The sequence below is a fragment of the Vidua macroura genome, chromosome 3 (genome assembly GCF_024509145.1).
Source record: "Vidua macroura isolate BioBank_ID:100142 chromosome 3, ASM2450914v1, whole genome shotgun sequence".
NCBI classification, from domain to species: Eukaryota; Metazoa; Chordata; class Aves; order Passeriformes; family Viduidae; genus Vidua; species Vidua macroura.
The window spans coordinates 100,000,171-100,012,971 of record NC_071573.1 but is presented as its reverse complement, the minus strand read 5'-3'; the positions used below and the strand labels follow the sequence as shown (position 1 = coordinate 100,012,971).

Genomic DNA, 12,801 nt, shown 5'->3' with positions numbered 1-12,801 from the left:
CTTTGAAGAGTCTGGAAATGGTTCTCACACACAAAAAATCCTCAACAAACAGGAGGAAAGAGCAAAATGGGACTTGCAAAAAATTGAAACTAGAAACTCCATTGACAAAGGCACATCCTAAATAAGAGGTGTTCTGTGCTATGTGCGGGAAACACTACCCTGTATGGCAAGGACATAAGCTCTCAATAAAACTCCTTCAATAACAAACAAAGATTTGCATGCACGTCTGCTTTAAGTGCCAGGTGATTAATCCCTGCTTTGATTCACAGAAGGAAGGGACAAGGAGTACAGCCCAACCTTCAGCCAGAGAAGGCTGGAACCCAGCCAGCCTCAGCCTTGTCTGGAGGCAAGTGGAAATTTGCAGTGTTTTCTTTTTTAACATGTACCAAAGATGAGTTGTGAGCAAAGCTGTGGGAAGGAGGATCATTAGTCTTGAAGTACTTCTACAAGGATCTTGTCCTTTGAAGAAACACTACATTTAGGACAGCCACTGAGACTACAAGCTATGATTTAGCTACAAGCACCAGGATATTCTAAAAAAACCTGTTGTCTGGAGGGGATTGTCAGATCTCCCAATACAAAACCCTAAACCCCACCAATCAAAATCCTCCAAAAAAATCAACCTCTTTAATGAGTCCTAAAAACTACAGCATTAGCTCCAAACACAAACTTTGCTTTCAGCAAAGTTATGGAGAGCAGAGAGAGGGATCCAGAAGTTCCTTAAAAATAACAAAGCTTTAGCAGAAAACTGAACCTTGCCAAGGAATTATGTCTTAAGTCTGACATCAGCAATGAGAGTGATCCATACCTATGTCAATGCATCTTTGTTTGGCTGTGTGCTGTCTTGAGTGCCAGTATTTCCAGTGCCTGAGCTGATCTTCCCTTGTTTTGTCTTCAGCAAACACAACCATAATGACACTCTGAAAGGAGAGAGGGAAAGATTAAAAAAAAAAAAAGCAAACAAAAACATGAAAGAGCAATAGAGAAAAGGCCAGAGAGTACATTTGGTTTGGAGCTTTAGGCTTTTCCACTTTGAGGCACTACAGTATACCTGGCACACCGCTGCCAAACAGGAAGGCAGACAACAGCACTTTCTGGGTCATAAACAGAGATGAGCAGAACTGCTCTCCTAACTAGAATTCTGGGATCTCATTCCAGGTGTTGCATCACCTTTACACAAGTGCTGACACTGCTTCTTAACAGTCTGAGCCAGGATGGGCTGGTCTGGCAGTAGGTGGACAGCAGAGGAACGAACACTGATGTAAGAGCACAGCTAAGCTGGCCTTTGTGCTGATGCTCTGGTCTAGATTGCTGCACTTTGGAGAGTTTAAGGTTACCATTGTACACTCCCTCCCTCCCAAGAAACCACAAGGGCTGCCACTCACTCGGACTTTACTGATGGGGTGATGGATTCCTTCAGTGCTGCTGACTTCTTTCAGTGTGATTGGGTAAAATTGACCTTTATTCAGGTAAGTCATTGTGCTGTCCCCAGGCTTCTGTCGGAGGGACTTGGAGGCTTCCAGAGTGTATTCAAAGTTATTCCTATAGAGTGAAGAGGGTAGTGATTGCTAAGGCATTTTCCTGGAAAGCTGATTAAACGTTCCACATTTAATTTGGAGAAATTCCAAAGTCGTTAGCTGACTCACTAAGCCATCAACAGGCAAAGAAGTTGGAAAACAGGATGAGCCCCTTTTTCAACCATTTCCTTCATGAATGAACATTTAAGAGAAGTTCTTGGCAAGTTAAATCCCAAGAAACATCAGCAGACAAGACTGAAAGGTCCCTATTCAGGCTGAGAGCAGCAAGCTGCCCTCACCAAAGAGAAAAGCATCTATTAGAATTTAATTAAATTCACAAGCTAATAAGCTACTCGGTGGCTATCATCCTCTTGGCCATCTGCAAGTATCAAACAACTAATTTGCTCCCCTCCTCTGGAGTTTAGGTGAGTTTTATTTCTCCTATTTTTGCTGTAGATTTCCAGCAGATTGAGAGCAAGACAAGCACACCAGGGAGAGGGGCACAGCTGGAAGCTGCCCCTGTTCCCAGACCACTCCCAGAGAGTACTGCTCATTCTCATGGGAAACAGATTTGGTGCAAGGACCATAACTGAAGATGGGTGGTATTTCCAGTCCTCCAGGTAGTTTTCCTTAAATTATTTGTTTTCTTTAAAGATACAATAGTATCTTTACAGCTACAATTTTCAACTGTGAAATTCAAATTAGCAGACATAATTGTGGGTTTGAGACCCACAGGCCCCCCCACCCCCAAATCCAACTGTGACTCAGTGCAAATTGGCATGAGTTATACTGCTTGCTCATGGACAACTAAGAGAATAGGAGGATACAGGCAAATGGGAGCCTTAAATCATTACCCAGAAATGCTGTCAAAAACATAATCTTCTGAATTCATGTTGGCCATTCGGAGATTCAGTTCAGTAGGAAAGAAAACCTGGAGTAGACAAAACAACGATTAGCAGCAGCAAAACAACAATTAACAGCAGCAAAAAGAGAAGTCAATATTAAATAGATACTCCTTACCACAGAAGTTCTGTCAGGCAAATTGTTCACAAGATAACAACTGATTTTTTGTTTCAACAAACAGGACACTTGAATAGTGTTTTAATCCAAAACTTTCGGGTGTCAACTAAGCAAGCCTTAAGCTTCCAAGTCAGCTGAAGGCAAAATTTTAACGCTTCCTCAAATCTCAAAGGGCATAGCTACACAGCTCCTTGAGGTTTGGCTTAAAAATCAAAACATGGTTACGGTGCTATTTTCAGTCGGTATCATAAAAACAAAACCCACAGATTTTCTCACTCAAGGGCCCTATATGATCCAACTATTTTCTATGGATGCACACCACACCTAGAAACTGGCAGTAAGGAAGCTTACATACAGTCACTTCACTTTGGTACCTGCAAAGGCACCACAGAGCGCCGAACTCTTGCAAAACATGGCCCTATGGATCGAGATAACTATTTCCACACTCTGCAAGCCAAAGCCTCTGTCACTAGTAAGATTAGTCATTAGCTTTTGATAATGATTTCATGCTGTGAAGGTTTTATTTACTAAGTTTTAGTTATGCACTTTTCTGGGAAAGCCTTCTATTTCTAAGCCACTGGACAGATTTCTGGCTCATGTAACAAAAACAGTTAAAGACAGAACTGGATCTCTCCATCCAGATCAAGACACACACACACAGAGCAGCTGCCTCTCCTGGTACCTCTTGCACACCCTCCTTGAAAGTCTCCGAGAAGGTGGAGTCTGGCGTTCGCCTCTGGGAGTTCTGAGGCTGGGTGTTGGAGCTGAACTGGTCGGGATTGAGGTTCCTGTCGAAGACCACCACCCGCTCGGGCGGCTCGGGGTGGTACACGCTTGGTGGGATGCCCACGGCAAAGCCATGGGGCTGCGTCTCCGTCTTGATGGAATGGGTGGGCATCGTGGCAATTGAAACGGTGACCGTTGTGTCCGGGGTTGTGAGGTGGCCTCGCTTGTCCATGCCCATCTGGGGGGTATGTGGAAGTACAATATTGAAAGGCACATTTTTCAGAACCTGGACCCTGTTTTCTCCAGCAGAAATGAGCGACTGTTCTGTCACGTTTGGGATGCTGTTCCTCAAAAGGGCAAAAAGAAATCAGGCATAAATTATACAGTTTATTTTCTCATTAAACAAGAGCTATAAAAGATTTTCAACTTTTTGGACAAGGACAGCTGACACAAACTCTCCTACCTGTGCAGAACAGCTCAATCCTAACCTGAAAAGCTGAGAAACTCACTTAAAAAAACCCCATTAACTCCTCTCCCACTGTTAATCACCCAACCCTGGAGAGTAATTACCCTGGAGCAAAGGGTGAGGGTTCACATCCCAGATCCTCACAGCTTGGAAAACAGCAGTCCAAAACTCAGCACTTCCCACCACACACTGGCACACGCAGGCTCCACGAAGCTGCTCTTTGACAGAGGGAGAAGGACTGACAGCAAGGCTGCTGCTCCTCTGCCCCAGCACTGTGCACCATCTGGGCAGCACTAATAGGGAAATTACACCTCTCCTTTCATGCACATCCCCCCAAAGAAAATCTGCACCGAGACTCCTGGGAGTTGTTTGCATAACTTGCCACTCTCCACCCCACCACATTCATTTCTGCCAGGACAACACAGATCTGTGGCTGAGCTGACCTCATAGCTAGTAACCACTAAGTCAGCCTGCCCTCTCTTTCTCCCTCCCCACAAAGTGGTCCTGCCCCCTCCTTTACACCAATTCAGACATTCCCTTGCCTCCTTGGTGAGCCAGTTCAGCTTGCCTGGCTGGCAGAAAACTAGCCACCTTTTCTTTCCCTGTTTGGTGATGGATCAGTGTGAGACCCAATCTGGTTCAAGAAGAGCAGTGGGAACACATGGCTGGGAACCAGCCTGCTCTTCTTGACAACGAGTCACTCAATCAGCTCAGCCAGACCATAAAAATCTCATCTCAAATCCTTAAAGCATTCTAGTCTTTCCAAAGGAAGAGTATGGTAGGAGTGGACGCATGGCTTGAGTGAACCTTCCATTTGTTATGATCACCTAATCAGTATCATCTGCTTAGAAGGCACAAGAGAGGGAAGGCAGGTAGGGGAAGCAAGACAGAAGTTCCACAGGATACAAAGGAAGTCCCCAGACAATACAAAACCAAACCACAGGCACTTTGAAGTCCATTCCAACTGGCTCATGCATGACACAGCAATGTTGCTGGTACCTGAGAACAAAAATCAGCAGACAGCAACTGAAGTAACTGCATGAAAAATGGAAAGTGTCACCAGTGACCGCAGCCTGGGGGGGTGCCTGCGCTACCAGGGTGCCTAATGTTAGAGAGCAGCTTTTGCTAGGCTGACTATATGACATCAGCACACCAAAAGCAGATAGATGGCATTGAGCAGCAGTTTGAGCCTCGACTCTCCACACCATGGCTCAATCCCTGTCCTGTTCCTGGGGCAACACAGGAATCTGAGGCACAGAGTAAAAGCTAACAATTTCTCTCTTCCAGCACATCACCACAGTGCAGCAAGTTACTTTCTTTCAGCAGCTCTTATGGTCTAGGAGGGAAGGGAGGAAACAGAGAAGCAATAATAAAAAATAATACCTTTTGCTATGGTCTTGTTCAGGATGTTCTACCTCAGGCTTAGCTGTTGAAGATCTCCTCTCTCTTGGAACCTGAGAAATTTAAGACATACTATAATTCAATTCTTCCTCCCATACAAAAAAATAGCTCCTTAAAATTTGGTCAAATTAAGGAAGTCTTGCTTTGGATGCCAGTCAATATTTGCATTACAGCTTAACCCATGCTCACATGGCTTTGGGACGCCAGGGCAGCCCCAGGAGATGCCCCATGGATCCCTATGTAGCCAACTCAGTCACCTGTGTCAGCCCTGAGCTCTTGCCAGTAGCAGGTGGTGAGAACACCACTGCAGAAAACGATCCATCCATGGCTGGAGCACCAGTCCTGGGGAGAGCAGGACCAAGAGGAGATTTCCCAAGGTTTGCTGGCAGTGCAGGTTCTCACCTCTGCAGGCTGGCAGAGTTCACCTTGCTGGATGAGCTCAAAGCTTGTGAAAGAATGCTGTTCCACAGCCACTTTCAAGGACATGTGCTCTCTAGGCCATTCTCTCAAAAACCACTTGAGGCTCTCCTTTCTCCTCAGCGATCAGGGAATTTGGGGAGCACCATGTCCAAGAAGCATATTGAGATACTACAGCTCATATTCGTGCATGGCCACACAAAACACACTGGCCCAAACTATATCAAACCTTTTATAAACAAAATGTAACCAGCACTCTAGATTTAAGACAGCTCAGTATTGCTTCTTGTATTTTATGCCACGGACAGGATTTGCCCTGAAAACACAAAGTCAATCAAACAAGTCACCTTGCCCAGACATCTGCCATTTTCCTGGCTGTACTGCAAGGCCAAGGCATACAGGAGAAGGTGAACTCTTGGAGGCTCAATTCCTTGTGTGGAGCACATAAGCAGCACCCCAGCAACCCAAACAGCTCTTGCAGCTGCTGGCACAAGCCCGTGGTGCTCAGGTCCCCTCAGCCACATTTCAAGTCCACACAAGCTCTCCTGCCAACCCACATGTAAGGCCCAGGACTTCTGTCACCCTCATCACACCTCCTGAACGAGCAAAGCAAACATCTTCTGGTGTATGTATGGAGGATTGAACTCCCACCACTCTCGTTCACCAAAGCCTGTTCAGATCTTGCCTCCATTTGCCAGTCTGGGTCCAGGGTGGGGAACCAGCAGTGGGGAACTGCTTCAGCACGAAGGCACGCTGGCACCAACAGCGTTCTTCTCTACACAGCCCTGACTGAAAACTATGTCCTCATTCTTACACATAACCTGGAATCCCCAGAAACACCAGAACTGTTCAATTTCCCACAGTAACCAGGAAAATTTGGAGAACTTCTAGCTGGAGACTGCTGGGAGGCCAACACTAACTAGTCACTGAAAAAGAAGAGTTTTCCAAGCTGCATTTGGCCAACACTCTCAAAAGAATTTTAATCAAAAATTTGTTTCCTATAAGGCCTTATTAACCACAGTTGAGCAAGCCCAGTAGTTAAATGGAAGGAAACAAAAGTTTTCTGGTTTTACTGTTTTGTTTTTTATAGGAAGGTGATCTCATCAGCCCCATATACAGAGGGGGCGTGTTACAAATGCCTAAACGTCATCCCTCTATAACATTACTCCGTAACAGCCCTCAATAAATCTTTCAACCTCCAGCCATTCTGCTTTACCCAAGTGTGCAACATACCTGTTTTCTTCCACCATTTTTTTCTGTACACCCACTGATACGCAAACATAAGAGGAAACCCTGAATTAGGCATTAATGTACAGTAAATCCCTTCTGCTTTGCCAAGCATGAAGGATCAACATCAACATTCTTTTTGTAATCTACAGGTTTAGAAATCAAAATTTAATCTTGTGGATTAAAATTGTTCTGGTGAAAGCATGTTGTTGTTCATTTTTTTTTCCCCCAAAAGCATAAGCACAAGCACAAAGCAGAGAGGCAGTTTTCTCACAAAACTAGCTGAATAACATCCACATCAGTGAGTCTGTGGCATTTGTTGTGTGTGTGGAGTGTTAATCTCCATATTAAGCATTACAAGAATATTTTGATATGCAAGACATATTCAACTCTTAAAAGGGCAGGCAAGGGTTTTGCCTGCGCCAGGCAATCTCTCCTAGTGCTTGAGGAACATAACTGAGGCTGGCAACTGCAATCACTCCTGTTAAAAGACACAAGCCAAAGTGCCAGGCAGGAGAGACAAGTCAGCCTCCTGGCCTTCCTGCATGCTCAGCAAAGAAGAAACAGGCATCTCCACCTGGTGAGCCAGGCCACCATAACACAGGCATCTCAACACAAGCAGGACCCCTCCCTGCCTGGAAATGCCTGCTGGTCTCCGCTGACCTGGCTAGAGATAACTACCCTAGCTTATTCTTTTGGTATTCGGGAAAGAAAGCTCAGCAAAATGCACCCCATGCAGACCAGAATGTTCTCTGACTCCTCAGTTCAGCTGCAAGCACCTAGGAAGGCACAAATCTCTGAGAAGACCATGAACACTGGGGAACACAATCACTGCTATCAAAGGATTAACAGACTACAGCAGCTGAAGCTCTCTGAGGGGTGGAGTGATGCAGACAGCAACTCTTTCAGGCAGACACTTCAGCCCCACATAGCACCAAAAACTTGTAATTGTATCCTGGTATCAGCTCAGTCTAAAGTAACACAACAAAGGCCCAGCAAAAGTCAAAGGTCCACCAGAATATGGATCATCTGAGCAAAAGAAGTTTCTTTTTCCATGCATATTTATATTCAGACAGGGATATGGTCCTGAAGTGTCACTCTTTGTGACTATTTTTATAACGCATTGCCCTCTTGCAGAACCTGGGGTCAACAGAAAAAGTGCTATTCAAATTCAAACCTAGTAATGTGCTACTAAACTTTTACATCAAGATCTAGGGAATCTTATTTTACAAAGCTAAAAATAAAACAAATTTTCAGAAAGAGAGACATAGGGTTTTTTCAATTTAAAACCCACACTGTTTGAAGTCCTTGTGACCTGTTCACAGCTTCTGTAAAATCCTCTAGCAAATGACACCTTTTCCAGAGGTGGAACATGAGCTCTGCTGCTACCAGAGAAAAGGCAGGCCAATCTACCTTGTAGTAATCATAGAGCAGTCCGAGGGCAGCTGCACTGTCTTCATCCCCATTGATGCTCATCATAGCTTTGGTAGCTGCTGTGAGGGGATTTTCAAGAAAAGTTTTCCAGGCCTCATCTTCATTGGTGTAAGGACGTCTCTGAGAGTAGAGAGAGTCATTCTGAAGAACCAACACGGGTCTTTTACTTGAATCATAAGAAAAGAAGAAATAAAAAAAGCCACCTGTTAGAACACATGAGAAACATTCCAATAGTTGTTCAAAATCAGCTGCCCCAGTTTCATAGGGTTCATATTCTGATTCAGTATACTGCAAGGATTAGCCAACACAAAAAGCCCAGAAACTTAATTCTGATCTCACTCATGCTCAGAGTAAATCAGGATTAATTTGATCAAACTCAGATGGATTACACCAGCCTCTACAAAAAGACAAAGCCATGTAAGAGCACAACTGACCTGCTCATGCTCTGAAGCCAACCCAGAAAGAGTGACACACTTTCTAGCCAACCACCTTCAAAGCCTCCAGCACGCCCTATGTAAAACTGCCAAGCTACAACCTGATCCAGTCCCCACGTGGAACTAGAAAATGTGCATTAACGAAACAGCTCTTGTCTCCAGTGCTTTCAAGTGTTTTCACTCTCAGAACATATCTAAATACACCACCTAGAAGCTACTGGTAAGGTACAGATGACATAAGGAAATTAGTAAAGGGGAGTTCAAATCAATTTGGCAGTGTTTTTTTAGTGACAAGGAGAAAAAAAAACCCCACAACTTACTGCCTGCTTAATGTTGAAATAATCCAGCACACTAGTTTGAAACACACTCAGATGAGTGAAGAAAAAGGAAAAATCTGAGTTATTCCCATTGTGCTATAGTGTATATATATAAAAAATTCTATTTACTCTGAACATTTGGAGATTGCTGGGAACCAACAAACTCCAAAATTACTTGGACATTCTGCCCACAGATAAAAGCAAGAGGTGTAGAAAATGTTATCCTGCCAGCCTAGAAAAAAAAAAACTTAATATTTCGGTTCTATTGGTAAAACATATGCTTCATCTTTTAAGTCAGCTCAAGCTAATTTTTAAATCTGACCTTTAAACTAGTTCAGTTTTCTTTCCAGTGCAAGTTTAACATTAGTTTACTGTGGATGGGCTGGGGCAGAAGGGGAAGCTTTTTTACTTTCCTTAATAATCCCAAACTTGACATTTTTAGTGAATTGGCCATAGTTAAAACAGAAAAGTAGTTATTTAAAAACAACTAACCCCACAAAAAGCTCCCCACCACCTTCACATCCTTTTCATAGTAGGGAATCTTTCTTTTCATCTATTTACCCAGATATATTCAGAGACTGAAATACACTACAAATACAAAAAGTTGTGAAATAGAAAGTTGTGAAATACTCTAATCACTATAATCAGCTTAGCAGTATCCTACATTTATCACCACCTTCTACCAAAAAGATTGCAAAGCAAATTATGCATTCGACGCTTTATCAGTTACACAAATCACCCTGCTGAGCTGCCATCGGACAGCTTGGCTGAGCTGAAGGCACTGAAAGCAAGTGGGAGTTTCCAGGACTTGTAAGAGCACTTTGTGGCTATAAATCAGTATTATGTAGTTGGAAGAAGAGCAAACAAAAATGACAAAAGAGACAAGTTCTTGCACCAAGCCCTTTCTTTAGGTCTTCATTTGTGTACACACTGACACAGACACCCAAACGCAGAGGACAGCTACTTTCCATCAGCGTGAGATGACCCACAGAACACAAAGCAGAATTTTCTTTGGGGACATTGTACAAGCTCCTGTTCTTATACAATATGATAAAAGAATCCTCAAATATCCATAGGAAATGGGAAAGTCCTCTAGTTATACTCACACAGAAACAGGCAACTGAAGTAACCTGGGTGCAGTTCCCTTGATCCATCCCCAGCAAGCTGAAGGGCTAAGTCAGCTTTGCTGAACTCACAAGACCACTATGCTGATTCCCTCCAGGAACACAATACTCACATAGGAAGGGAAAATCATCAGAAAACCAAAAATACTGAGAACAAAAGCCTCAACTAACCAGAAGTCTAGTGAATGCAAGACCTATGTATTTTTGTGTGATTTCTTTGTCACTGAAACTCCGAAATTCAATGCACATTGCCCTAAAGGTAACCCACCCACCTAAAAAAGCACAGAAAAAGTTATCTGCAGAATTATCAAGAAACGCACAGTGTTTGGCAGGAACTTCCTCCTTTAGGAGAACCACAGCTTCTTTCAGGAAAATGAGAACATATTGATAAGAGAAGGCAAACACATCTTTTTTTCCTAAGTTTTAGAACATAACTGCCATGCTGATCTGCTCACAGAGTAGTAGAAGTCCAGCAGAGGCAGAAAATTAAGCTTCATACAGCAGTTCTAATAATTTCCCAATTTTACTTTCCACTTGACCACAGTGGAAGCAGAGAATTACTACAAAAAGCAGAGACTCTTTGCCTGCAAGGCTTCCCCAGCCTGCGATGTTCTGTGTTCAGACCACAGAATCTTTTCCTCCTTCCTTCACTGATCCAGAACCAGCCGTCCTGTCCCTCACCCTGTGACATTCAGAGCTGCGCAGCCACGCTGTGCCTGCTCCTGCACGGAGCACACCTCTAATGCTGAGGCAATACCGAGGATTTCTGTCATTGGCATCTACGTGCCAGAAAAGCAAAGCACATGTACCCAAATTGCTACGACCTCACCTATTAAGTGTTACTGGAAATAAAAACACCTATGAAAAATCCTAATCAGAGACATGAGTTAGTGAGCTGCTGCATTGGAGTCCTCTTCCTAGAAAGTAGCATGTTGAAGCAAAAGGCTGGATTACAAATCCTACACATTCCCTAGGAAAGGAGTGCATTTGAGTCACCAATTATTCAAAGTATAGAAATTTTAAAATCTGTTCCTGAAATCAAATTATTTCAGAGCTACCCCATTTTCCGGCACTTAGGTGTCCACTGTCAGCAGATGGACACGGTGACAAGTGCAGCAACAGACCCGAGTCCTTAAACACAGCCTGGATCCGCTCGAAGACGACGTCTCGTATTCAACGCCACGAAGTTACAGAATAAACACACCTCGAGCTCAGTTTAACTCTTTCAGGACCCAACTTCGGCTACTCCGGGGTCGCCGCAGCGGAGCTCGCCGGGAGCCGCCCTTACCTGCCGAAGTCCACCTTGCCGGAGGGATGCGCCTCGTAGAAGTCCATGGGGGCCGCTGCGGCCGCCGGGCAGCGGCGCGGGGGCTCAGCCCGGCTCCCTCAGCCCGGCAGCTCCTCCCGACGGCGGGGCCGCCGCCGCCGCCGCCCGCATTTAAGGCGCGGCCCGGCGGGGCGGGGGGCGGCCCCACGCCTCGCTGCGGGTGTCGGGTTTCAAAGCCGGCCCAGCCCCGGCGCTCGCCCCGCGGGGCGGGGTGGCCGCCGGGGTCCCCTCGTTGCGCCGCCGGCTTCCCCCCGGGGCTCAGCCCCCGCGCCCCCCCCGCCATTCCGCACCGCCCCGCCGCAGCCTCCGGGCGCTCCTCCGGGAGAGAGGAGCGAGGGGGGCGGACCCCGCGAGAGCGGCTTCTCCGGCCCGGCCCCCGGGCGGCGAGCCCCTCTCGCCGCAGCCCCCCGGCGGGGCGGCAGCACCGGTCGGACCGGACGCGGTACTTCTTCCCCCGCCCGGCTCACTCACTTGTCGTAGTCCTGTGTCATGTCTGGCGGAGGCAGCGGGCGGCAGGACTGGCCGGGCGGGTCGGGAGGAGCAGCACCGCGCACCCGCCGCTCCCACGGGTTTTGTCGGCTCCTCTCGCCCGCTCAGGTGCTCCCGCAGCCGCAGGTGGACGCGCGCCGCGCCGCGCCTCCTATTGGCTGCCGCGGCCCCAGGGGCGGGGCTGCCGCGCCCCCATTGGTCGGGCGCGCTCGGGGGCGGGGCCGGCGGTATGAGGGCTCCGCGAGCCGGGGCGGCGGCGGGACGGGGCCCCGAGCGAGCGAGGGACAGGCCGGGAGCGGCCTGGCATCCTTCCCGCGCTAGAAACGGGATTCCCTTCTCCCTCTCTCCCCTCCTATGCGATTTTATTTCTTTTTCATGTACTACACCCACTTTTGGGAAAATCTAAACTCGCCACAATCATATGAATTGTCTTTATTATAGTCTTAATCTGTGCCACGGAAGGTTTACACTGGACATTAGGAGGAATTTCTTTGCAGAAGGAGCGATTAGATATTGAAATGGGGTGCCCCGGGAGGTGGTGACCTTGTGCTGGCGGTTTTTAAGGAAAGACAGGATGTGGCACTCAATGCTCTGGTCTGACAGGGTGGTGTTTGGTCAGAGGTTGGACTCGATGATCTCAGGTATCTTTTCCAACCTGATTGGTGCTGTGAATTTGCACAAGCACTGCACCAGCTCCTAAAGGGCAGCAGATCCGTGTGTTATTTGTTGCCTCTCGGATGAACTTGGGTTTGGGGAGCAAGGGACACTTACAATGTGGTTAATGCTGAAACTCTATCAAAATGCTCCAGTGTAACACCACCAGCAGCATCACAAACATCAGATTTATCCAAACTGGCATGCATGAAGTTAAATCAGAAAGATCTTGAGTTTCTCCTTGAGAA

At 46.3% G+C, this 12,801-nt stretch overlaps 1 protein-coding gene across 3 annotated transcripts in view; it reads right to left on the bottom strand.

The window, feature by feature from the left end:
* The window catches only part of GRHL1 (grainyhead like transcription factor 1), a 40,340-nt gene extending 28,375 nt beyond the window's left edge, over positions 1–11,965 (bottom strand). The window contains exons 1-7 of one of the 3 annotated variants that reach the window (XM_053974435.1): positions 11,882–11,965; positions 8,188–8,374; positions 5,113–5,183; positions 3,220–3,610; positions 2,372–2,448; positions 1,386–1,542; positions 809–920 (exon numbers count right to left, since the gene is read on the bottom strand). In XM_053974435.1, coding sequence (XP_053830410.1) covers positions 809–920; positions 1,386–1,542; positions 2,372–2,448; positions 3,220–3,610; positions 5,113–5,183; positions 8,188–8,374; positions 11,882–11,901 — 1,015 coding nt within the window. In that variant the 5' untranslated portion in view covers positions 11,902–11,965. Of the gene's footprint in view, positions 1–808; positions 921–1,385; positions 1,543–2,371; positions 2,449–3,219; positions 3,611–5,112; positions 5,184–8,187; positions 8,375–11,371; positions 11,445–11,881 lie in introns of those variants that run through there. The other 2 variants (XM_053974433.1, XM_053974434.1) reach the window with 2 other exon arrangements.
* Positions 11,966–12,801: the final 836 nt, after the last annotated feature.